Here is a 26,590-nt window from a genome sequence, read left to right as displayed (position 1 = left end):
GCCTGCGGCGGCGGCCGGCGCGGGGGGACCCGGCGGGGGAGGCGCGGGGCGGGGAGGCGGCAGGACAGGGTGTGGGAGGGGAGCGAGCCGCACCGCCGCAGCGGCCGTCTCCTCCCGCGCCCGCCTCAACTTTTTGTACAGCCCGGAGAGGCGCGGGCACCCCGATCTCCGCGGTCCAGCAGCGGGTCCTCGCCAAAGAAGCACAGCAGAGTTGGGGGCCGGTTCTCCCGGCAGCCCGCTCCTCCAAAGCAAACTTAGCGGCGCGGCCAGCCCCACAGCCATTTTCCCGGGGAGGCGGCGGAGGCGGTCGTGCCCGCAGTTGCCGCCGCGACTCCAGGACCCGATCGCTGCCCGGCGCCCCGGGCACAGCCCGCCCTGCATCCCCCTCTCAGCCTGCGGAGCTCCCAACTGCACCGGGACCCCATCGCGGCAGCAGCTGCTCCCGCCGCTTTGCCCATTCAGCGGCCCCCGCTGACTACCTACCTACTGCGGGTGCAGAGCGCTGTCAGCTCTCCAGTCTGCCGCCCCACTGATCGCCGTGGGTCCCCGTCCGGGCAGCACCGCTCCCGGCCGCAGCGGCAGTTCCTGCGCCGGGTTCCCCCACTCGCCCCGATTTACTGCCACAATCCACCAAATAACAAGCTGTTGAGCAGACTCGCTTCTACACGAACTCCTATTGGCTGCTCATGACGCCGAATAGCTTCGGATTGGAGCTCGCTGTCTGCCTTTCTCATTGGATGTAGCTGGGAAACTTCCATGATTGGTGCGGAAAACAGCAGGTAGGATAGCTTCCACTTCTGATTGGCTGTATCCGAACACGCACGTTATTGGAGGATAGAGGATTGAGTAAGAGAGCCCAAAAATTTGATTGGAGGAGCCGACTCCGGATGTGCTTGACTGAACACTGATTGGAGAACAAGGGGTCAGGAAGAGCAGTTCCGCACGAGGATTGGGCGGTGGCGTGTCCCATGGAAACGGAATCCAGAACTGCAGCCAGGGTTTTTCACGGGGGCGGAGCCGGCTCTTCCCCAGGCGCCTGCGCCTAACCGGTTCCCCGGCGCCATTTTGTCCCGGCAGCAGCAGCCCGCAGCTCTATCCCATTTTCTGTGTCTGGAGGGAAGGACGCGGACTCTCTCGGGTAGGTTTATTTCAGTGTGGCACCGGCTTACCCTTCCCTCCAGGACAACGCCTAGCGAAGGGTGGAGGAGTCACGGAGTCGTCCGAGAGGTCTGTCGGAGGCTCCCGGTGTCGGGTGGCCTCGGGGGTGGCGCAGCGCTGGGAGCACCGGAAGCGAGGGCGGCCATGGGAGCCGCTGTCCGCCGGCGGCGGAGCGTGGCTGGGGGGGCGTGGAGGAAGGGGGCGAGGTCGGGGGCGCACGTGTAGGTGAGTAAGCGGCCCTTTGCGCCCCTTCACTCGGGATGGCGGGATTTTACTGACACCCCCCCCCCTTCCTCCCGGCATAGCTCTGTCTCCCTTTGACATTGCATTTCGGAAGCTGGGTTGCGGTCTGCAGACACCAGGGGCCCAAGGTGGCAGCCACCTTGGTAAAAGACGGAGGAGGTGTGGTTTCTAGAAACGTCTTGCGTGGGGAAGAAGAGTTATTTCCTCCAACTGTGAAGCTTGGAGGAAACGTGGAAGCCCCGGCTTTCGGAATGCTGAGGAATGTGCCTGCCAGGACAGACGCTGCTGCCACTATGACCTTAGACAAGCGACTCTTGTCACTGCATGAGGCGAATACTATACTATTTTTTCGAAGAAAGTATTAATGCTTCAGGAAGGAACGACAGTTTCTTAGATGAAAGGGTTTTCTGGACCAGATAGACATGGATTCTGTCGTCAGCACATTGTCTTGTTAAATGACACAAAACTTAACAATTGGGCAACAGCTTATGCCCTAAATTAAAATGTGAAATGTTAACCCCAGTAAATTGCACAGTTGAGTACGTCTGAACTAACGCCATATCAACTAGTTAATATTTGTTGTTTTTGTTTTTTCAAAATTTGTTAAGATTGTGAAGTGTATTTTGGTAGTTTTACTAAGTCATGTCTATCTTTTTAAAATCTGCTTAGTTTTGGTGATGCACAAAACTAGAAAATGGTTGAGTAAACAGTTGAGGATTTTTGTTTGTTTTTCTAGAGTTGTGCTGAAGACAACAGACACCTCCATGACAACCCAAAGTATCACAGAGGTGAGTCCTGTGTCTTTTGAAATCTTGTGACTTGGGACAGGTGTGTGCTGAGATTTTCTGTAGACTAGAGCCAAATACTAGGCTACGTGACTGGTTGTTGAAGATGTTTTGTTAGTTCAAGCTTTCAAATGAGTCGGTTTAATTAGCTTCCTGATGTTATACCCTAGAGAAAGCCACAGATAAAAAGCATCCCTAATATTCAAGCTCACCCATTCTGGGCTCCTCCTTTCTGGACTCTGGTTTTTGGAGACAGGATTTTGGTAGTCCAAGCTCATGACCTTGAACTGCCGTCCCTGCTTCAGCTCCACAGCACACCATGCCCACCCAGCTTTGATTCTTAGACTTTTTAACACTCAGTGTCTTAAGTCAGAATCTTAACATTTTCTTGATTTTGTTCACCACTCTGATTTAAAAGTCTCTTGAGAAAGGTCTGATTAGTGAGTATTTAGGCAGGAAGAATTTTGGCTTTCTGTTGTAGTTTTATTTTTTAAGAAAATTAGCCAGGCAGTAGTGGCGCACACCTTTAATTCTAGCACTTGGGAAGCAAAGGCAGGTAAATTTTTGAGTTTGAGGCCAGCCTGATCTATAGAGTGAGTTCCAGAACAGCCAGGGCTACACAGAGAAACCCTATCTGGAAAAAAACAAAAACCAAAAAAAAAAAAAAAAGAAAGAAAGAAAGAAAAAAGAAAATTATATGTATACTGCTGATTCTCCCTGGTGGTAATCGCCCACATATCATTCCACTATCAAGTTTTATATATATGCCAGTGTGCATTTGAAAAGTAATGAAAAATAAAAATCTCTTACAGTCTCTCCACCAAAATAGATAATAAAGTTTATTCTGTGTTCATGGGATTGAGACTGTGTTTTTAAGTGACTTTTCTTCTAAAGATACAGATGTGAGAAAAAATGCAGATGTGAGAAAAAATGCAGATGTGTTCATTTTGTTACCTTTTTTTTTTTTCCTGAGAAAAACATTAGGGCCCTCAGAAGTAGTTTCTAAAGCACATTCCATGGCTATCTGGGATAGATGAATCATGATTTAAGCTTTGGTTTGCTGCAAATGAATGCAGACCCTTGGGCAGCATGACAGGCAGGTGACCTCCAGTGAACTACTACTCTTAGCCCCATCCATCTTAATTCTAGAGAGCTTTCCTATTTGTTTTTCTGTGATTTTACAAAATGCTATGCCTAAAAACTAACATCCGTGGCTAACATTTTGAGGCTTCTTGGTTTTATTTGACATCCCTGGCTCTTGTTTGGAATAGATTTTCAGAAGAGAGAATGAAAAAGCCTTCTGCAGTTGTGTGTGCCGTGTGTATGTATTTGTTCTTGTGTATGTATGTGTACAGATGGAGTTGCTTCTTCCTCCTCCTGTTCCCTAGGCTGGCCCAGAACTCAAGGCGCTAAGTCTCCTACCTCGGCTTCCCATCTAGTGAGGCCTGCAGGTCTTAGCCCTTCTGCACATGGCAGAACTGTCAAATCTTCAAGCTATACATATTGGAAACTTAGTAGTTTCTCAAAAGATTTTATTTTGTATTTTGGCAGTTGAGGCATTACTACATTGCAACATTTTGCTACACAGAAAGTGACATTTCAGGTTACTAAAAACAAGTCCTTGGAGTCTTCTTTAAAGCCTCCCATGAGTAGATCCCAGCAGGACTTTGCTAGCCTTATAGGACAATTTACATAAAATTGTCACCCTACTGCTTTGATAATCATTTGGCTCTTCTCTAGTTTGAGACTGTTTGCAAAAGGCAAACTATTTTGAATCACTCTTAATCATTTTGTACTTTGTATGTGTATAAACATGAATTATATGTGTATTTGTATATAAAGTAAATGAAATAATAAGATAATGTACTACATCTAACAGCAATTCTTTTCTGAAAATGTTTAAACATCTTATCTTGGTCTTCCAATTTTTAATATTACAATTTATCTGATTTTTAATTGTTAATAGTATATAGATTTTAGGCTAAGGATATGGCTTAGTGGGTATAAGTCTTGCTGACCCATAATGAGGCCCTTAGTTCGACTCCCCACTATGCATATACAAAGCTGGATGCAAGGCATGCCTGTACCTCCATTCCTTGGTGAGCAGAGGCAGAAGGCTCCCTTGGACCTCATTGGCCACCCGGTGTGACCTGTCAATGAGCTTAATAGTATTAGGGAAACATGTTCTAAAAAAGAATGGCAAGTGATACAGGAAGACACATGACATCATCCGTCTCTGGGCTTCAGTGCCCTGTGTGCTCACATGTGCTCACTGTACACATAATAAGAAGATTGAGAAAACCCAAGAATAGATCAGAGGGGCCTGGTAATGCAAACCTATCATCCAGCACTTTGGAGGTAATATGGCTTACAGAGGCCACCAGAACTAATGGTTTGGTTTTAGTTGTCATCATTGAGCTAGTTACAATAGGTTCTGTAACAATCACACTTTATTGTACTCTCTCTAAGAAAGATCAGAAGAAAGGAAATCTCTTTGTCCTTGTCCCTCACATTAACAGGAAGCCAATGTAGATAAGGAGAGTCCCGATGTGGAATGCTAGGTTATAAGTGGTAGACCAGAAATTAGAGGATCTTTTAAATCGGTTATTTTGCCTTCTGCTCATTCTCCCACAGGAATTCTTACGTCTGCAGAGAGAAGTTAATATCTTAAAGTAGATATTTTTAGCACATAAACAATAAAAAGTTTAAAACCTATATAGAAAAGATTTCTGAATGATTGTAAAGAATAAGATTTGTTCAATTAGTAACAGACCCAGCAGAGATTATAATGTCATATACTAATGCCGAAATTACCTCATGGGTAATCAGTAAAGATTGGCAAAGACTGTATATTAGTTTTTTTTGATAGAAATTAATAACAAATACCTCAAAAAGCAAGCAACTTCAGATTATAAAAAGAACTAATTGGATCCTTCTGAGTACAGTAAGAGGAACACCAGTTTCTAAACCCCCTACCTTTTATCTAGATGCCAGTAAGTTAGGAATGGTGGATTATAAGTCAGGAGATGGAAGTAAAGATATCAAAACTATACGCAACTCTCATGGCTCTATTAGATTTTCCAGAATCACTTAACATAGTCACTTACTGTCAATACTTGTTTAGTATATATAAACTGCTGAACTTAATCCAGATGATTCAGAGTTAACTTTGTTTTTTATACAACTACAACAGGTGATTGGAAACAGACTGTCCATTATATATAATCCATGCTCAGTCTCATATGGGTTTGCCAGGACCGTTGGCACCAAGAAATCTGTAGACTAGTTATTAATAGGAAATGTATTAGAAACTTCAGGTTTTTATAAAAGGCATTATATAAGTAGTAGAAGTTTAAAGAAAAACTTTTCTGTAACCTGGTGACAAGCCAAGGAAATTAGAAATAATTGTCCTGCTTGTTCTTTGTGTAATCAAGCTCCATTGCCTGCTGGGAGTAACCCCAAAGGTACCTAAGGAAATGAAATTTGACAGGAATTTCATTTTATAGAGTTTGAAAAATACTTTTTCAGGATTTTAATGGGCCTCTGCCTTAAGTTCTAAAAAGGCTGATTTTGTAATTACATATTTATTAGAAGTGATGGCTATCTTAGGGATACCTTCATGGACTAAAACTGATAATGCTCCATAATATGTATCCAATAAAATCTAGCATAAAACATGTTACAGGCATACCTTTACATCCTGTAGGTCAAGCAGTTATGGAAAGACCTAACTTCACTTTAAAGATGTTTATAAAATAGAACGGGGGACATGAGATCACCCAAAGATAGATTATAATGCTTTATTAATTTCATTTGTTTTTAATGTCAATGAGATAGGTAGCACAGCTGCTGAAAACCACTAGATTTTAGATAGGACTTGAATAAAATCAGTCTATGTACTTTAAGGCTGTGCTAATCTCAGAATGGAAGTCAGAAAAGCTGTTGCATTGCATAAAAGGCTATACTTTTATTTCTACAGGAAATGAAAAGCTGTGGACTCATTCAAAGTTAATTAAGATTAGGTATGACCATGGAAGACTTGTGTATGACCATGGAAGACTTCTAGAGAATCTTGACTGGTGATGTGGAAAAAGAGACCCAGAAGAACAAAAAAACAGGTGACTGTAATGCTGGTCCCCCTGTGCAGGAACAGCTCAGGAGACTGTCGGAGACATGAGTGTCCTTGTAGAAGCCAGCAGTCTTGTTGGCTGTCAGGTCCTCAGGACTTAGTATTATTACATGTCATCCTTTCATGTGGCATGAATGAGGATTTATAAAGCCCTATTACGGTTTGGTTATGCAGTCCAAACAGACTTACAAAGATTTACAGATTAATTTTACTGCTCAAGCATAGAGCAGAGACTCCTCATTAGCTAATTTGTGCATACTACACTTTCCGTACACGTGTTACTGCAAAAATGTCCCTACAGTGTTACCAGAGCTGGGGCAGGAAGTAAGGGTGGAATTCCTGAGCTCACTGACACTGATGCTGAAGGAAGCAGGAGGTGGGCGGAGCTGGCAGTGGTGAGAGCCACGTGGATACATGGGATGGTGGAGGAGTCAGGAAAAGTTAGTAGCTAGCTGAGACTGTCCTAGCAAAAGACCAACAGCTTTATTTTCTTCAAAATTTAATAATAAACTGTAGAAATAAACTATTTTGAAAGAGTAGTTCATAGATTCCATTGAGAATGTAATTAATTGACCTGTTTAGTATTTTTTATTGAAAAAATAAATTGAGATTCTTTTTTTTTTTTTAAAGCTTGTTTTCTCCTTTGGGGGGGGGGGGGCCTGTTTCGAGACAGGGTTTCTCTGTGTAGCCCTGGCTGTCCTGGAACTCACTCTGTAGACCAGGCTGGCCTCAAACTCAGAAATCCACCTGCTTCTGCCTCCCGAGTTCTGGGATTAAAGGCGTGCGCCACCACGCCGGGCTTGTTTTCTCCCTTTTTAAACATTCTTTCAGGGGCCAGTGCGCATGTGGGTGAAGCTGAAAGGACAGCTGTGGGAGGGTTGCTTCTCTCCATCCACAGTGTAGGCTAGGTCATCAGCCTAGCAGTGGGTACCCTTCCTACATCATCTCATCCCTGGGCCCGCCCTTCCGCCTGTCTGTCTGTCTGTCCGTCTCTTCCTCCCTCCTCTAAATACATTTATATGGTTCCATTTTCTGGATTGTTTGGACTTTTTTTTTTTTTTTTTTTTTTTTGAGATGGGATTTCACTTTTCTGGGCTCAATTTTTGAATAGTACTTTTTATAATAGAACACTGAATGTGTGTTCATGTGTGTGTGCTTGTGTGTTTGGTTCTTTTCTTAAAAGCCTTGTATAAGAAGTCTATTTTGATGAAGAGTGTTCAGGGGCAAGATAAATAATTTTTTATAAATAAGTGCATGTTCTGCATCTTTAAGGTAAAACATGGCTCAAGATAAAAAGAAGTCCCTGTCTTTCAGAAGGACATTGACGTTGTTGTGGGGAAAAGAACCAAGCTGCTTCAGGTCTAAAAGACCTAGGATTTGTTACTTATACTGAAAACTTTGGTTCTAGTATGTAAATGTTATATCATCATTAGGAAAATGAGATTGGCCATGTTACATATGTATGCATGTGCATACATCAGGATTTGTTGAGAAGTAGAATTGATTGCTGGGTTGAATATAGCTGCTTCCCAAACAATTGAGAGTTTTTTTGAGGGGATTAAATACTTGTAATCAAACAATTATTTTGGGCACCAGAGATATAGGTCTTGATTGTAAGAGTGCTGTACCTGACATATACAAGGCTCTAGGTTTAAAAACCAGAACCAGTTTTGCTGTTGCTACTTAAAGCGTACTCTGTGGTGTATGTGTGGATGTCAATATGATTTTTTCTTTACCCTGTGGATTTTGTTGTTGGTTTTAGGACCACAGGTAATTCAAACTAGGACAGCATATTTCAGGATTTGAATTAAAGTAGATCTGGATTATTTAATGACATTCCTCCAAAGGTATATGCCTAGGGAACTAAGTGCAAGTAAGATACATAGCAGGATTAAGCATAGAAAGTTAATCTAAATACTTTAGGAGACTTGAATAATTGGGGTTTTGTTTGTTTGTTTTTGTTTTTCAAGATAGACAAGTAACCCTGGCTGTCTTGGAATCCCTGTGTAGATTAGCCCTGAACCCAGAGATTCTCCTGCTCCTGTCTCTCAAGTGCTGAGATGAAAGGCAAGGACCATCATAAAAAGAACCTAAGCAAGCAGAACTGAGGGCTTGTTTTAGCTGGCTTGTAATGCTTGTGAGTGTATACGCAAGGTCCTCAATTGTATTTTCAGTATCATGAAACAAGTCAAAAAACAGGAAAATGTTAGTGTATGTTGATGAAGGCTTTTAAGGATAATGATCTTAAAAGTCTTTCAAGTTAAGTGGAAGGTTGTGACTAAGAGTGTTTGAGAAAAGATGTTTCATAGAGGAAGCACTTGGGAAAGGATGCCTAGCAAAAGATGAGATCAGCAAAGTTAAGAGGCCTGTGTTGTGGAGCTGCTAGAGTCAGCTGCACGCTGGAGTCCTGTGGAGCACTTGCCTTCTAGAGTTTTAGATGGCTTGGAGATAAGTTGAAGGTGATTTTTTTTTTTTTTTTTGGTTTTTCGAGACAGGGTTTCTCTGTGTAGCCCTGGCTGTCCTGGAACTTGCTTTGTAGACCAGGCTGGCCTCGAACTCAGAAATCCGCCTGCCTCTGCCTCCCAAATGCTGGGATTAAAGGCATGCGCCCCGCCACCGCGCTCGGCTGATTTTTATTTTTTGTTGTTGACTTTTGTTTTGAGATATGGTTTCACTGTTTAATATCCTTGGCTGGCCTATAGACCAGGCTAGCCTCAGATTCACAGAACCCACCGCTTCTGCTCGTAAGTGCTGGGATGAAAAGCGGTGGCCATCATACCCATCCTAACATACTTGTATGTGGCTTATTTTCTCAGCTTTATAAGTTGTAAGCATTTTCTTTAATCCTTCATTAACCTTGTTTTGTCTGGTATTTTGTTTTTGTTTTGAGGCAGGATCTCATATGGCTAGGACTGGCATGTTGCCCTAGTTCCTCTGTGGCCCTAGTGCTGGAGTTAGAGGTATAAGCCACTGTACCTGGCTTTTTTATTTTCTTTTTCTTTTTTTTTTTTTTTATTCTTCTCCTACTGATCCCTATTTCTATTTAGATGTATTCCGTTGTTTGTGCCCATGTCGATGGTTTTCCTCTCCGCTCAGTGTGTTTATGTGGGATTGTTTACAAGTATGTGGGCACACTTCCAGGGACTATACTTTCCCTCTACCAAGCATTAACTATGTAACTACTGTTAGGAGAAGTGACGTCCCATGTGACCCTGTCCCTTCCTGACAGGATGTTGACAGACCCTATCTTGTTCACGTCCTGAGTAGAGGCTGTCATAGCTACCGTGAAGTTTAAGGGTGCAACACAGGTCACAGGTTAGTGTTTCATGTCTTGGCTTCCCCTGGTTCTTACATTCTTCCTGCCTCTTCTTTCCTGTCCCTGAGCCTTGATGTGGGTTATATAAATGTCCCTCCCGATGAACTGAGCACCCAACAGGCACTTATTCTGAGCACCTTGGAGGGAGAACAAGGACTGCCATGTGGTCTAGTCTCTGTTAAAATGCTTATATGTGATGTGACCTTGCTTCCTCTATATTCTAGCACTTTTAGAATCCCACCCTAATCGCTTCTTGGCCTTTTGGCTAAGATCAAGTATAGAATCACACCCTGTAGTTTTAAAATAGCCAGTGAAGTTATATGTTGCCATGTATGGGAAACAAACAAAAGTCATATAAAAGGCTGTAAACAAGCTGGGCGTGGTGGCGCACACCTTTATTCCCAGCACTCAGCAGGCAGAGGCAGGCAGATTTCTGAGTTCGAGGTCAGCCTGGTCTACAAAGTGAGTTCCAGGACACTCTGAGCTATACAGAGAAACCCTGTCTTGAAAAACCAAAAACAAAAAAGGCTGTAAACAGTTTGATCTGGTCTGTGCTACCACAAATAAAAGCTGTTTTCTTGAAGTAGCCTTCGTGTCCCGTCTCTTTGTTCAGAATTCCACATCTCTTGGTGGTTTCACTTCCCCTTTCACAAGGCTGAGACCCGGCGCACATTCTGCCTTGCCTTGAGACCCTGGGATGCAGCAGAGCTTTCTACGTCTCAGGAACCAGGAGAAGGAGGGGCCTGATCATCTGGAACCCCAGGATTTGCCCAAGTATAGGTTGGAGTTGCACAGTGGCTTAGATAGAATGGTGAGCCGGAAATGTGTGAGTGTGTCTGGATGAAATGGCCAGGGGACTTGACCATACAGGCCAAAGCAGTAGTCAGGTCAGCTCCAGTTACATGTTGACCTCTGTTCCTGGTAGCCATACTGGGGTTGTAACACTGGGATTTCTTTTCTCTTTAGTTATTTTATGTGTGTGAGAATACTGTTGCTGTCTTCAGACACACCGGAAGAGGGTGTCAGATCCCATTACAGATGGTTGTGAGCCGCCATGTGGTTGCTGGGAATTGAACTCAGGACCTCTGGAAGAGCAGTCAGGGCTCTTAACTGTTGAGCCATCTCTCCAGTCCAGTCTGGGATTTTTTTTCTTTCCTTTTTTTTTTTTTTCCTTTTTTCTTCTTCCATTTGTTTACATCTCAATATCTTCCTTCGAGGTTACTCCTTCACAACCCTTCATCCTCTATTCACCCTCTCCTCCCCCTCCCCCCAGTAGTCTGGGGTTCTTAACCTCTCAATCAAAGAACCTGAAATATCCCCAAGAGGTGAGCAGCTAGTAATGAATGAAGCAAAAGTTTATCTTTTTTTTTCCCCCTCTGCCCTCTGTGTTGTGAGTGTTGTGTTTCAGTGAGGTGTTGAAGTGTTGACAGCTGTTTAAGGCTCTCAGGGTATCCAGCTGCAGTCCCGTACATTGACTGTTGGCTAGACGTATGCACTTCTTCCCCACCTACAGTGCTTGCCATGCCATAGAGGAAATTTGTAAACCATGCTAGCAAAGGTAAGAGTTTAAAATGTAGACCAGAACCTGAGAAGCCTCTTCTGAAGGATTGTACCCCTTGTCAGCACCATCAGTGCCTGTGGTGGTCATTCCTGCTGTTGCCTAAGCTGTGTCTGAAACCATACAGTCCCCTGAAGGCTACCAGAGTCTCTTACTAGAAATCACCCCAGAACTGCCTCCTTTAACTTCATATATTCAGGTTTGAAAGCACCAGGAGTCTAACCAGTAATACTACTCTCTGTAAAGACCACCATGGTACTTAGCCACTGTTGTGGGGAAACTCTCTAGAGCCTTTAGAGAGATCTAACAGGCCCTTATTAAAGTGCCTGGTTTGCACTCCCAAACACAGCATAGACTTTGGCTTTGTTTAAACACACTGATGCCATAGCAGGTTTCTTGATGTAGATTCTTGATTTTCAGGACTGGTCACCATCCCTACAAGCAGTTGTGCTACCTAGTGGCAGAGACTGACAAACGTGTTCAGGATTTAACCATCTGGCCTCACAGGAGTGACTTCAGTGGAGAGAAGGGTCAGGATTGGCTAACCAGTGCCAGGATAGTTAGATATGAGGGAAGGCTTTCATTTGGAGGTGTAACAAAACTTTAACCTATCAACTTTGCTGCCTGTTGTGTCAAACCACACAGGTCATCCCTGCATTGAGGCCTGTTTTTGAGCTGGTCTTTAGCAGACCAGTCTCTTAAAAACTCTGCTGTAGAACAGTCCATTGATGGCAGTAACTTTGTCAAGGAAGGTGAACCCTTTACTGGTTATTCTATAATGACATTTAATTCTGCCACTGTGGCCAACAGGGACTTGAGCACAAAGGGCAGAATTTAGCCTTCCCACCGGCTGCTAAGCATCAACATCTTATGGAGCAACAACATGCATACGGAATCTCTATCTTCATCTCCACATACACAGGGTCCTATATAAATAAATAAAAGGGCTTGATTAGTTTTGGAAGAAAAAGACAATACGGCAGCGAAATCTAGGAACATTTAGAGGCTATATGGGTCCTGAAAAGAGTGGACTTTGCTGTTGGGAATCCCAGAAGAGAGGGTATTGTAGTTTCTCAGGAAATTATACAATAGTCCAGGGGCAAAACTGGTAGCTTCCAGCTCTAACTGCTGTACCACTTCCCAGCCCATTGGCCAGATGGGACCCTGAGTACTTGAGACTGGAAGCCATCTCACTGTTGACGGTGAGTAGTTCACGGGTGAGTGTAGCAGTCCCTGAAGCTACCACCCCTGCTGTGAAACAGTTCAGTCATGGAACCTGTGTCACCCCTAAGCCTGGGTTGGGTCAATACTTAACATTCCTCCACTCTTTGGTATAGCCTAATGAGTGAACAATGTGAAACCTGTGCACAGAATAACATACAACAGACGCAAAGGCCTCCTTGGGAACACAAAATGTTTGTGGTGGATTTCACTGTACTGTCTCTGGTCTGAGACTACTACAGATACCTGTTAGTCCTTGTGTGCATTGTCTCCGGCTGAGTGGGAGGTTTTCTTAATCACATGGGAAAGCCTTATGACGTGGCCTTACTTCTCTTTTTTTTTTTTTTTTTAAAGATTTATTTATTTATTTATTTATTTATTATATGTAAGTACACTGTAGCTGTCTTCAGACGCACCAGAAGAGGGCATCAGATCTCATTATGGGTGGTTGTGAGCCACCATGTGGTTGCTGGGATTTGAACTTCAGACCTTCGGAAGAGCAGTCGGGTGCTCTTACCCACTGAGCCATTTCACCAGCCCCGGCCTTACTTCTCTTAAAGATCATTCCTCAACTTGGAATTTCTTTTTTTTTTTTTTTAAAGATTTATTTATTTATTATATGTAAATACACTGTAGCTGTCTTCAGACACACCAGAAGAGGGAGTCAGATCTTGTTACGGATGGTTGTGAGCCACCATGTGGTTGCTGGGATTTGAACTCTGGACCTTCGGAAGAGCAGTCGGGTGCTCCTACCCACTGAGCCATCTCACCAGCCCAACTTGGAATTTCTATCACTACAGGAACAGATGTGTTTGTGGCCGAGATAGTATGACTGGTGGTTAAAGGGTTAAAGATCACCTGGCTTTTAAATAGGACATAAGGCCCTCAGAGCTCTGGGCTGGGAGAGCGTGTGAATCAGACATGGAAGCTACAGCTAAGCAAGAGACACACTTAAACTGAAATCATTGTTGCCAATTGCTCTCTTAAATACTAGACTTAACCCTACCAAGCAGAATTTTTCCTTATGAAATTCTTTATGGGTGCCCTCCACCCACTATTAGCATATGGGGAGATTAGGCTAGTACCACTTTAATATAACACATGAAGGTACTTGACTCAGACCTAGCCATTACACATCATAGATGCTAGAGAACTGGACCCCCTTGAGCCCTAAAATGAACCAAGGTACTTCAGTCTGGCCACTAGAATTTGCCTCCTAAAGATTTCAATAATATGAAAGAATTGTTTTGCTTAGTAGGAACAATGACTTAACATACCATTTGGAAGTTTAACATGCTTGGGTCAAAGTCTTTTGGGTCTTTTGTTGTTTGTTTTTTTGTTTTGATTAAGGGACAGGGTTTCTCTGTGTAGCCTTAGCTGTCCTGGAACTCACTCGGTAGACCAAGCTGGCCTGGTCAAGCTCTGCCTGCCTCTGCCTTTCCAGTGCACTATGCACCACCACCACCACCACCCATGAATGGATAGAGGAGATCTTGGGACTACACTTCAGATTACAGGAAGTTTTTGAGATTATAGCCAATGAAATGGCAAGGGTTCTTGATATTCTAGCCAGACAACAAACTGAAATGCAGGATCATTTATCAAAATCCATTGGCCTTAGACTGCTCACTTCCTCTGAAAAAGTTGTTCATGGACTATTCAACCTAAGCAACCACTGCTTAGATATAGATGATGCAGGAGAAGCTACTGGGGAGATGACAGATGAAATGAGGACAGCTGCTCACGTCCCACACAGACTTAGAATGGCTGAAGCCCAGATAGCTTGTTTAGAGGATGGGCTTCAACTGTGGGGCAGTTCAAGTCCTTCCTACGTGGCAGGCTTTCATTATTAGTCTGTGGGAGCTTGTACTTGAAGTCCGTACTGCAGAAATGCAAGTGGAAATGCCGAGGTTCACTGGCCAGCCATTCTAGCCTTATTGGTGAGCTCCAGGCCAGCGTAAAACCCTCACCTCTGGATTTAAAAACAAACATCCTGGTAAATCACCTAGAAATGAAACCGCTTGAGGAATTAAGCCATATTAAGAGCATTTGGGGATAGAACACTTGAGACTATTCACACATTAGTAAGTTTTATTCGATTGTTGTTTTTTAAAAGATAGTATAACTATCAAAGGGATTTTTGGATAATAAATGATATTTTGCAGATCTTTACTATTGCTAGTAGTAAACTGTAAGAAAACGGTAAAGACTGAGGGTTCTTTGCTTTGCCCTCTTGCCATTAACTGGATATATAGGCCCTGTGTCTCGCTAAGTACATAATCCCCCTCTGTTAGTTTTTAATGTCAGTTTGTTACAACCTAGCACCTCAGAAGAAACCTCAAACAAAAAATTGCCCTTTTCAGAGAAACTCAAACAAAATTGCCTCCATCGGGATTGCCTGTGAGCACGGCTGTGAGGAATTTTCTTGCCTTTTAACTGCTATCCATGGGCCCAGTCCGCTTAGGCATTACCATCCCCTGGGCAGTATATCTGAAGAAGCTAGCTAAGTATAGACCAGAGAGTGAGCCAGCATTCCTTCATGGTTTCTGCTTCATTTCCCCTTTGAATCTCTGCCCTGACTTTCTTTAGTGATGGACTGTGTCCTAGGAGTAGAAACTGAACTTTAGTCTTTTGTTTCCTCTCCAAGTTGCTTTTGCCGTGGTGTTTATCGCAGTAGCAGAAAGCTGACGAGGACACCACCTGAGTGCTTTTGGTTTTAATCTCAATGCCTCATGCTTCTATGTATGAAATGAGGCCTAGCAACAGGAACTCCTATTACTAGAAGTAGGGTCTTATTTTATGAGGATATTTGCTTGATCTGGAGTTGCCGTGAAATTAATTGGTCAGGGCTTGGCCTTGAGAATTAGGAAAATTGAGAGTGCTGGGAATAGAGCAGTAAGTGAAAATACCAGGTTTGTAGTAGGAGTGCATAGATATGAAGAGGCCAATCTATAATCTAAGCTGGAGATTTCCCAGAACTCCGGCCAGCAGGATGGCTCAGCAGGTAGACTGATCCGGAGCCTGGTCCATGTGGGGGAGAGGGGACAGGCTACTGTTGGTGGTTCTCTCACCTGACATGCGATGTAGCTCACACATGCGCGTGGGTTCACAGCTGCACACTTACACATTCCATACACACACTAAGTAACTGTGCTCACATTTAAGTCCCAGAATTTTCACAGTAATTCCACAAGATAATGGTATTGAATATGCATCCGAATTCAGAAACCCTGGATTTGAAAAAAAAAGCCACATTCAAATCACAAGCTTGTGCTCATTGGCTGTGACCTGGAGTATATCATAGAATTAAATTTTACGTTAAGAGTGTTTCATTTGCGGCTATTAATATTTCAGGATTCTAATCTAGCAACTTATTTCTTCAGATAGGAATTTATAGACATATTTCTTACTATGTCCATCTATCCCTAAAAAAGTTAAGAACCCCTGAGAATCAGAAATAGCTTTGACAGAATAGTTTTAGATTTGCAAACGTTGCTGGTATCCATCCTCCTTAGGAACAAATCCTCAGGCTTGCATGCCCCACCTGCCTTAGTCTTAGGGAGGGAGGGAGGGAGGGAGGGAGGGAGGGGCATTGGCACCTTGAGTGGCTGGCCCTGAGTGCTTTACCCTGAGCCAGAGGTTCACTTGCTCTTATTAGCTGCAGTAGGAGATACTGAAATTAGAGCAAAACAAGATTGCACTGTGAGGCAGAAGTGGGCAGGTCTCAGAGTTTGAGGCCAGCCTGGTCTACACAGTGAGTTCCAGGCAGGCTTGGGCCCTGTAAGACATGCTGTCTCAAAAAATTTACACCGAAGTTGGGTATTCCATGTAATTGGTCTCCTTCCTGACTTTTTGTTCATTTGTTTGACACTTGCTGGGGATTTTGATGTATTGGTGTGCTGTTGTTTTGTGGTGGTGGTGGTGGTTTTAGGGGTTGTTTTGTTGGTTGGGTTTTGTTTTGGGTTTTTTGTTTTTTTTTGGCCGTTTTGTGGGGGAGGGGTTGCTTTTGTTTTTGGGACAGGGTTTCTCTGTGTAGCCTGGGTAGTTCTGGTACTCACTGAGATCCACCTGTCCCTGCCTTCCATAACCACCTAGTTAGGCCATTTTAATTGCTACAGCTTAAATTTTGAGATGTAAGTAAATTGTCTACTTATGGAGTTATTTCAAATACGTCAGTAATCAAGGTAAAAGATACTCCAATTTTTCTCAAAGCAAATGAGAATTCTGTTATTCAAAAATGTGTTTTTTTTTTTACATGAAATTGTAAGGTACTTCCAGTGTCTATATACTATATGGCTCTGTTATTGTCTTGGTCAGAGTGGGTAGGGCAGGGAATTTTTATGCAATGAAAAGCCATCTCCTATTGCTTTCTTCATGTGTCACGATATTGAAACCAATTTACTGGCTTCCTCCCAGGTTTGAAGTTCTGTATTTTATCTTAGTCAGAAAGCACTAGGCTGTGCACAGTAAATTCTTTGACCACAATTTTGCTTCTCTTTCTCACTGTGTACTTCCTGTTTTGTCAAATTTCCATTTAGGGAAAAGAATGGGTTTTCGAGTAAGCGAGTTTGAGCTTCACATTTAAAACTTCTCCTGAAGTTCACTTGGAAGCCATCCAGAGAGCTGGGGGAGGGAGGAGGGGAGCACTTTATTTCTCTAAAGCAGAGTCGTTTTCAGGAAGCTTCATTGGCTTGCTGTCATGAGACTAAAGGAAGGAAGAGCCGTTTTTGTTGACAGTGTGCAGTGTGCAGCATGTTTGGAGCTTGAGAATGAGTGATATTCCCTGTGAAGGAAGGCTCTGTGCAGACTTCCATAAACTTGTAAGAACAGCATGCAGCCACGTTAGTCCACTTCCAGTGGGTACAAGTTCAAGTTCATAGGTTCATTAGCGTGCAAATGGGCTTCATGGCCAATCTGTGCTATCTTTTGAATGTGAATCACAGTAAGTCGTTGTGAAGTTCATTTGCCGCTGAAAAAGTGAGTTGCAAACCAATTATTTGTCACCTTTTAACCCTGTGATCACCTAGCAAGCTACTAACAGTCAGCAGAGCCTACCTGGGCTGCAAACCAAATCCTACTTCCTTGCTCTTCAGAGACTTGCAACACCAAGCTCCTCTATAGAACTTTCTTTGACCAAATTAAATTAACCTGGGCTGCTTTTATGTCAAAACTTTTCTCCTTGGCCCATCAATAAAATAAGAAAAATCCCTTTCTAGTCCCAGACCATTATTGAACAATAATGTAATTTCCTGTGTTGTTCCCTGGCCTCTTGTCCACCTTTGTGTTTGAAATGTTCCCCTAACACCCTTATGGTGCCCTCGTTGTGCACCTAGGTGGAATCATAAAGAATTTGAATGGGCTGGAGAGATGGCTCAGGGTTAAGAGCACTGACTGCTCTACCAAAGGGCCTGAGTTCAAATCCCAGCAACTACATGGTGGCTCACAACCACCTGTAATGAGATCTGACAACTTCTTCTGGGGTGTCTGAAGACACAGATACAGTGTAATAAAAAGAATTTGAACAATTTTTGCAATTAATTTTTTACTAGATATTTCTCCCTCCCTTTTTTCCTCTTATGTACTCTTGTGACATATCTGTGTCTGTCACACACACACACACACACACACACACACACACACACAGAGGTCTGCTTGCCTCTGCCTCACAAGGTTTGGAATTAAAGGTATGCACCACCACCAGACTTGAGATATATTTTTCAAGTTGTTTTTCTAAATATCCACCATCCTCTACTGTTTTACCATATGTTTTACTTAATTATAAAAGCCTTATCTGTTAACCTTTTTCTAATAACTTTTCTGTTGCCCCTTTTCTAATGTGGCTTAGCTCCCCTGTAATACACAGGGGAGCAGCAGCATCAACAAAAAGGCAAATGAAATATTCCACAGTAATTAATGTTTTAAGAAGGGCTCTGTAGCCGGGCATGGTGGCACACGCCTTTAACCACAGCAATCGGGAGGCAGAGGCAGACGGATTTCTGAGTTCGAGGCCAGCCTGGTCTACAGAGTGAGTTCCAGGATAGCCAGGACTGCACAGAGAAACCCTGTCTCAAAAAAACCAACCAAACAAAAAACAGATTGCCAAGGCCTATTTTCCAGCTGGTGAACTCAGGTCTGTGGAGAAGTCTAAAGTTGGTGGTCTTAGAACTAGTTTAGGAAACACACATTTCTCCCAACTCAGTTTTTGCTTTGTAATCTTGTTAGTCACACAGGCAGGGCATACACCTATAATATACAACACCTGGGAGCATAAAAGAGGATCACTCAGAGTTTGAGGCTAGCCTGCCTACATAGGGAGAGTGTTTCCCTCTCCACCCCACAAGATAAGCTACTTTGTTTCAGTATCACCTCAGAAGTTTTTTGCCATTTATTACTGGCATTATTTATGTTTATTCTGAATTCACTGGAATTCTCATCCAACCAGTGTCCAGGAAACTCCCTGGATTCCGTTTCATGTCTTGTTGGAATTTATGTCCTCCAATTCTTAAAGCAAATTCTTAAAGCAAATATCACAATGCAGGCTTGTGATAGCCCTTGGTAATAGTTATATTTCTGCTTTTCTCACTGAGAAAGAGCTTGAAAATTTTTAACTTAGTTACAGTGGTATACATTGTAAAAGTTCAAATAACCCCTTTAAAATTGCTGCTGTCTAATGAAGATCAAAACTGTCCTACCTATCCTAAAAAAAAAAAAAAAAAACCTTTTTATTGTAAATGTATGAGTATTTTGTCCGCATGTATGTCTCTGCATGCCTGGTACCCAAGAAAGCCAGAAGAGGGCGTTGGATCCCTTGGAGCTGAGTTTACAGGTGGCTGCGAGCAGTCTGAGGTGGGTGCTGGGAACTGAACTCTATAATCCTCTGCAAAAGTGGCAAGCAGCTCTCTGATTCCCAGGGTCTACTCTTTTTTTGTCTTTTGGGGTTGTTTGTTTGTTTTGGGGTTTTGTTTTTTGTTTTTCGAGGCCGGGTTTCTCTGTATATCCCAGGCTGCCCTGGAACTCACTCAGAAATCCGCCTGCCTCTGCCTCTCGAGCGCTGGGATTAAAGGCGTGCGCCACCATGCCCGGCCTCAGTGTCTACTCTTAAGAAAAATGTTCTATATGAACCAGAAAGATAAATATAGTAATTTACCCTTCAAGGGGTGAGATGATCAAAAAGGAACATTTTAATGTTTTAAATATACAAAGCACAATATAGTTACCTATTGAGTAATAGTTCAAATTGAATAGACAGTAGAATGAATGCCTCCCCCTGTAACTTTTAAAAAATAGCCAGATTATAGGGAGCAAGATAACAACAAGCAATTTCATCAGGATAGGGCTTTTCAGAATATTTTATAAAGGGCAGGAATCGGTTTTTATTTTGTCTTTAATCTTTCATGCTTTGACAGTTCTTAAGTCGCCTGAAGTTGAATTGGATGTATATTTTTGATTTTTAAGCCTGCCCTGGAAGTAACTCTATTGACCAAGGTGTCCTAGAACTTACAGATATACCTATCTCTGCCTCCTGAGTGCTGGGATAGAAGGCACATACCACCACTGCCTAGTTTAGAGGCTGTCATTTTTAAATCTGGCCATGTGTGGTGGTACACAGCACACTTTTAATCCCAACACTTCACTCAAAGGTAAAGGAGTTCAATGCCAATGGGGAAGAGACCTCAAAACAACAAAAACAAAACAAAGAACCATCCAGTCTACTTTGCATGAACTATAAACCAAGGTTAACTAATTTTAAGAAGAGATTAAGAGTACAATTAAAATCGACCCCAATTAGAACACAGTCTAGCAGTCCTCGGGTACGTAGTTGATCTAAGAGAACACTGACTTTCATTTCCTTAGTTTCTGTGTGTCAAAGGTTCTAAGTTTAGCTTATTGTAGTATGGCAAAATACAGGAATGTTTTTAATGCATACTTCCCAGATTCACCCTTTGATTATATGGATACAGTGGAGATGTGCCAGAATGTAAAATGTAGGTCAGCTCTAGATTACATTTCAACAGACGAATACAAACATTAGAAAACTACACATTCAAGACATTTTCACTTGGTGTATACACACACACACACACACACACACACACACAAATTTGCCACCTGTCTACAAAGGAAATTGTTTCAGAGATACTAATAATCTAAATCCAACTTTCTTTTTTCCAAGGTCATTTTAACAACAACAGAAACGAGGACCAGGTATGGTGGAGGCAGAGGCAAGGGGATCTCTAAGAATTAAAAGCCAGCCTGTTCTATATAGTAAGTCCCAGGACAGGCGGGGCTTATGTAGGAAGACCTACCCTGCCTCAAATAAACCAAAAGTACCAGAAACAAAGGAAAGGAACTCTTTCTTATCAGAGAAGTACTATAAACATTTTATTACATGAATATTTAAGCTCAATTTGATACCTTAAAGTTTTTGTTTCAAGTGCTGTACTGGATGGTTTGTGTATTAACTTGACACAGCTGGAGTTATCACAGAGGAGGAGCTTAGTTAGGGAAGGGCCTCCATTGAGACCCAACTGTAAAGCATTTTCTCAATTAGTGATCAAGTGGGGAGGGTCCCTTGTGGGCGGTGCCACCCCTGGACTAGTAGTCCTGGGTTCTGTAAGAAAGTAAGCTGAGCAAGCCAGGGGAAGCGAGCCAGTAAAGAACATCCCTCCATGGCCTCTGCATCAGTTCCTGCTTTCTGACCTGTTTGAGTTCCAGTCCTGACTTCCTTTGGTGATGAACAGCAGAATGGAAAGTGTAAGCTGAATAAACCCTTTCCTCCCCAGCTTGCTTCTTGGTCATGATGATTGTGCAGGAATAGAAACCCTGACTAAGACAGGTGATAATTTCCAGTCATAAGATATCTATGCAATCTGAAAAATAAATGCTGTCACATTTTCCACAAAAAGCTCGCTGTTCTCAGTAGTGGTTACAGAATGTCCCTACATTAAACACAACATTATTACAAGAACCACAGAATAATATGATCATTCTAGTTAAAGAAGGCTGGAGAGACGGCTCAGTGGTTAAGAGGACATGTTGCTCTTGCACAAGACCTGGGTTCAGTTCCGAGCACCCATGATTCACAGCCATCCATAACTTTAGTTCTAGATTAAAGCTCTTCTGACCTTCGTGGATACCAGGCATGGACATTGTAATATAAACATGCAAAAAAAAAAAAAAAAAAACCCACAAAAATAAATCTAAAAATTATTATTTTAATTCTAGTTAAAACAAAATGGATAAATTAACTTGTGGGCTCAATCTTTCGGCCTTAACTCTGGGCACTGCTTTTTTTTTTTTTTTTTTTTTTTTTGAATACTAGCCTTGAACTCAAGAGGTCCACCTGCCTCTGAGTACTAGGATTAAAGGCATGTACTACCACACGAGAATAGCACCAAGAATTTAAATGTATATACACATGTGTGTCTGTATATATACATATTTGTATTTTTGCATTTATTATATGTGTAAGTAGATATCATTTATTTTTATTTTATATTCATTGGTGTTTTGCCTGCATGTACCTCAGTTTGTAGGTGTCAGAAGCCTGGAACTGGAGTTACAGACAGGTGTGAGCTGCCATTGTAGGTGCTGGGAATTGAACCTATGTCCCCTGGAAGAGCAGCTCTTAACTGCTGAGCCATCTCTCCAGGCCCAGTTCTAAGAATTTTTAATCAAACATCAATCTATATTTTAATATTACACAGATAGCTTCAATTACCCAACAATGTTTATAAGACAAAATTTAATGAAAATCGGTCAGTGGGTATATATAGTCCATGGTGCTAGCCATATGCAACTGTTACAGAAATGTAAACCAGCGGATGGGGAAGAAAATATTACATATTGTCATCATCTGATTCATCTTCTTCCTTCAAAGATTCCTGTTAAAAGAAAAAAGTGTTTTAAGTTTTTCATTCTGGTACATCCTATAGAATCTGCACTTTTAACATCTGTAATTAAAAATTATTTATTCCTGAAAAATACCACATTTAAAGATAACCCAATAAGTCTATATTGTCCTATGGATAAAAGCATTAAATGTCCTGGAAGGAAAAACCTGGAATTTTCTTTGCTTTTTTTGTTCCCGCTCTTTTTGGCTTTTAGAGACAGGGTTTCTGTGTTTTCCCCCTCTGACCTAGAACTTGCTTTGTAGACCAGGCTGGCCTTGAACTGAGAGATGTTCCTGCCTCTGTTCCCTTTGCTGTGAATACAGGTGATACACCATGCCCAGCAACCCTGAAATGTTCAAGGAGACAACTCCTTTTTTTAAAGAGGCAAACACCAACAACAAAAAATAAAAAATAAAAGTTTAGAGCTAGGGCAAATCTATCCCCACCAGAGATAACCTTAAAGAGAGTAACCTAGGGGCTGGAGAGATGGCTCAGCGGTTAAGAGCACTGACTGCTCTTCCAGAGGTCCAATCCCAGTTCAAATCCCAGCAACCACATGGTGGCTCACAACCGCCGGTAATGAAATCTGATACCCTCATCTGGTGTGTCTGAAGTCAGCTACAGTGTACTTAAGATATAATAAATAAATCTTTAAAAAAACAAACAAACAAAAAAACCAGTAATCTAAAAGACAGTTTACCCTAATTTCAAGCAAACATCAACCAAATTACTTCATTACCACGATCCTGTTCAGAACAAGTTGCTGCTTACCTTGGCATATTTCTCTGCTTCCTCTCTTATGTCTTTGGGAACAATTTCATGTCTTCCTTTAGTTACTATAAAATCAAACCATATATTAAATATGAGGATTATAATTTGTAATACTGTGAACTCGCCCTAATCTTCAAGTGCATAGAGATCATTTCCTGTTGCCTCCTCCCCCAAATAATCATTATTCACAGGTGAACTCACTTAAAAATAACAGTAAGCTTGACTTATAAATCGGTTTTTTTTTTTGTTTTTTTTTTTCTTTTTTGTTTTTTTGAGACAGGGTTTCTCTGTATAGCCCTGGCTGTCCTGGAACTCACTCTGTAGACCAGGCTGGCCTCGAACTCAGAAATCCGCCTGCCTCTGCCTCTGCCTCTGCCTCCCAGGTGCTGGATTAAAGGTGTGTGCCACCATGCCCGGCAAGAATTCTTTCATTAACTTGTCGTAAAGTGCAAATAAATTCTAGAACAATAAATGTACAAATGTAACTTACATTCACCAACCCAGCTGAGCTCCAGTTCAAAAGCTTTATCCTTAACTTCATCGTGTACTATGTAAATTCTACAACAGAAAAGAAATTAACACAAAATAAACACAAGTTCTATAAACAGTGAGTACAAAGTAGACGTTGTGTGCCTGGTATTTATAAAATGACATACTCTCCAGCCTAGTTCAACCTTAGAAAGACAGATTAGGAGCTGGAGAGATGCTCAGTTGTAAGGTCACTTGGCTTTGGTTCTCAGCATACACAATGCTGACTTAGAACCCACATCTAACCCCACCACTCCTCTCCCCCAATCCAAAACCCTCTCCAGTCTCTTACAGTCAGACACAGTACATGCAAGCAAACTACTTATACACAGAAAATAAAAGTTTTATTTTCCTTAAAATGGGAAATTACACTGGAATTGAGACACTCTTTACAAATACTGATATACTTCTATTTCTCAAGTTGTTTATTTTGAAGCCGGGCGTGGTGGCGCACGCCTTTAATCACAGCACTCGGGAGGCAGAGGCAGGCGGATTTCTGAGTTCGAGGCCAGCCTGGTCTACAGAGTTCCAGGACAGCCAGGACTACACAGAGAAACCCTGTCTCGAACCCCCCCCCCCCCAAATAAAAAAAAAGTTGTTTATTTTGATAATGGTTTAAGGCTTCAAATAAAAGACATCTCAGAAAGAAAACAGATTCAAATTAGAAAGACCATATGCCTTTTCATGATACCCATTTTTTCTATTTGTAAACATATTTCAGAAACAAACCAGTAATTTAAACCATCTGTCCAGATAGTGTCAATGCCACTCAAACTGGTTCTTATGGTGTAATACATTACAAACAAGAAGGCACACAAGCAGTTACAGTAACAGTAAACAACTGAGCTTCAGCTGGCAGCAATGGCTCATGACTGTAATCCCAGGAGGTTAAGGCAGGACACTCCTGAATCTGAGGCTGTCCTCAAAATGACAAAAACCTCCCTATGATAGAAAAACAAAGCTTTCTGTTTCTTTTCTTACTTTTAGAGGCTCTGCTAAAGCCTTGCTGTATAGTACAAGAGAGCACCTTAGTTACAAGGATGAAAAGATGGCTTTCTGAAGAGGAACAAGTACTACCAATCACAAACTATGAAAGGTGCCAAAGGGTTGACTTCCAACAGGAACTTCAAAGACTATTTCAGCAACAGACCCTGGATTGTACCATACTCAAACTATTTAAAGGAATTACTTTCACTTTCCAATGTAATATGGTTCTTAACTGACTTAAAAAAGGAAGACTGCTTCATAACAGAAGGTAAATGAAGAGAGATGAGTCTTGGTAAGAATGGGAATAGTAAGAAACAAAATCCCTTTGTGAGAGATTATAGGCACCATCTTTTATTATGATAGAACCCAGATTTTTTTCCTTGTTTGTATTATCAAATGCAAAACCTGAAAGATACTATTACATAAAGAACCATATTCAGCAATACTGTAGTTTGTGTAGTTTACCTGAAAAGGCAGCTAGAAAGCGAGTACTCTACACAATATTTTAACAGCAAGTGTCTGCATTCTTTAAAATTAATTTTTTGGTTTTTGTTGGGTTTTTGAGACAAGGAAGGGTTTCCCTGTTTAGTCCTGGTTGCCCTGGGATTGCTCTGTAGACCAGACTGGTCTCCAACTCACAGAGATCCTCCTGCCTCTGCCTCCTGGATGCTGTGACTGGCCTACATTACTGCTCTTGACAAATTATAATTCTCTCTGAATTATCACCCTGACTTCACTGCTTACTACTACACAACGTGGTACACAGGACTCACCATCTACCTGTAACGGAAAGTCTCAGGCTGTGTAAAAGGTTTTGTTAAAAGAACTTCACGATAAATGTGATGATAAACCAGGAAAGACTAAAGAACAGCCAGCTTCATAATCACTATAGAAACAGCTCTAACCCTAAAGATAAAGCTAATGAAGGTAAGTGTGTGGCTTGACGTCACAAGAGAGTGTGAGGCCCAGGTTCAAGTCTAACAAACACACACACACACACACACACAGTGTTTAAGCAGCCGGGTAAGAAACTTTTTTTGGATTTATTTACTTCTGTGTGTGTGTGTGTGCTTGTTGCCCTTGGAGGTCAGAAGAGGAATAATCCCAGGTCTCCTGCAGAGCAAGTGCTCTTAACCACGGAGCCATTTCTCCAGCCCTGTAAGCATTCAAAAGTAGTTTCTAAGTATCTAGTATGTTCTCTTCCTATCTTTGAAAAGACGCTAAGTTTCCCATCATGGGAGCACATAATTTAGCCCCAGTAGAGGTAGAAGATGGATCTTCTTTTGGTTTCTAGGGCTATATTGTAAAACTTCTGTTTCTAAATAAAAATAAAGATGTAACTTGAATATATTCAGGCTAAAGGTGTATCTCAGTGGAAGAGCATGCACATGCTGACATTTTCAAAGCCCTGAGTTCCCAGGACACATAAAAAGAAAAATTTCACATATAATAGCCTCCTAAGAGTTTACACAGATCATGTAAGGTTTTTCTTGTGGATGGCAGATAAAATCTCAAACAACTTACATTTTTGCAACTTCTTTAACTACATCACGGCAAGTCATTTCCTTCATCTATAAGAAAAACAAAGTAATTAATTCTATGTCATGTATGAAGACCGGGAGTGGTGATGCGCAGCTTTAATTGCAGCACCTGGGAGACAGACAGGTCTCAAGAATTTGAGACCAGCCTGGTCAACACAGCAAGTTCCAGGACAGCCAAAGGTGCATATAGACACTGTCTCAAAAAAAAAAAAAAAAAAAGAAAAGAAAAGGAAAGGAAAGGGAATGGGAAAGAGGGAGAAAGGGGGTAAGGGGGAAAAGGAAAAGGGAAAGGGAAAAGGAAAAGGAAGAAAAGGAAAAAACGAAAAAAAGGAAAGGGAAAAAGGGGGGAAAAGGGAAAGGGAAGGAAAGGAAAAAGGAAAAAGGAAAGGAAAGGAAGAAATGTGTTCAGTCCCTATTTGCTTAGCTAGTCTCGTAAGTTAGCATTAATCACCAGGGTTCT

General features: G+C 42.0%; 2 protein-coding genes and 1 long non-coding RNA gene across 10 annotated transcripts in view; 1 reads left to right on the top strand and 2 right to left on the bottom strand.

The window, feature by feature from the left end:
* The window catches only part of Arid4a (AT rich interactive domain 4A (RBP1-like)), an 84,271-nt gene extending 82,707 nt beyond the window's left edge, over positions 1-1,564 (bottom strand). The window contains exon 1 of one of the 2 annotated variants that reach the window (XM_011244105.2): positions 484-1,564. The gene's annotated coding sequence lies outside the window, so the exon portion shown is untranslated. The remainder of the gene's footprint in view (positions 1-483) is intronic. The other variant, NM_001081195.1, reaches the window with a different exon arrangement.
* 3110056K07Rik (RIKEN cDNA 3110056K07 gene) lies at positions 822-25,030 on the top strand. 2 transcript variants are annotated; one of them, NR_045055.1, is made up of 4 exons: positions 822-1,138; positions 2,138-2,189; positions 6,166-6,304; positions 24,590-25,030. It is a non-coding gene; the product is annotated as an RIKEN cDNA 3110056K07 gene (long non-coding RNA). The 2 variants fall into 2 exon arrangements; NR_045056.1 differs by lacking the exon at positions 24,590-25,030 and having other exon boundaries at positions 6,166-6,944.
* Psma3 (proteasome subunit alpha 3) overlaps positions 20,768-26,590 on the bottom strand; it is a 26,595-nt gene continuing 20,772 nt past the window's right edge. For 3 of the 6 annotated variants that reach the window (NM_001310595.1, NM_011184.5, NM_001310596.1), the window contains exons 8-11: positions 26,114-26,160; positions 23,565-23,632; positions 23,075-23,139; positions 20,768-22,294 (exon numbers count right to left, since the gene is read on the bottom strand). In NM_001310595.1, the coding sequence (NP_001297524.1) occupies positions 22,250-22,294; positions 23,075-23,139; positions 23,565-23,632; positions 26,114-26,160 (225 nt within the window). In that variant the 3' untranslated portion in view covers positions 20,768-22,249. The remainder of the gene's footprint in view (positions 22,295-23,074; positions 23,140-23,564; positions 23,633-26,113; positions 26,161-26,590) is intronic. The other 3 variants (XM_017314996.2, XM_030246616.1, XM_030246617.1) reach the window with 1 other exon arrangement.

The sequence above is a fragment of the Mus musculus genome, chromosome 12, assembly GCF_000001635.26.
Source record: "Mus musculus strain C57BL/6J chromosome 12, GRCm38.p6 C57BL/6J".
NCBI classification, from domain to species: domain Eukaryota; kingdom Metazoa; phylum Chordata; class Mammalia; order Rodentia; family Muridae; genus Mus; species Mus musculus.
The sequence above is the reverse complement of the archived record's forward strand: the minus strand, read 5'-3'. Positions and strand labels throughout refer to the sequence as shown.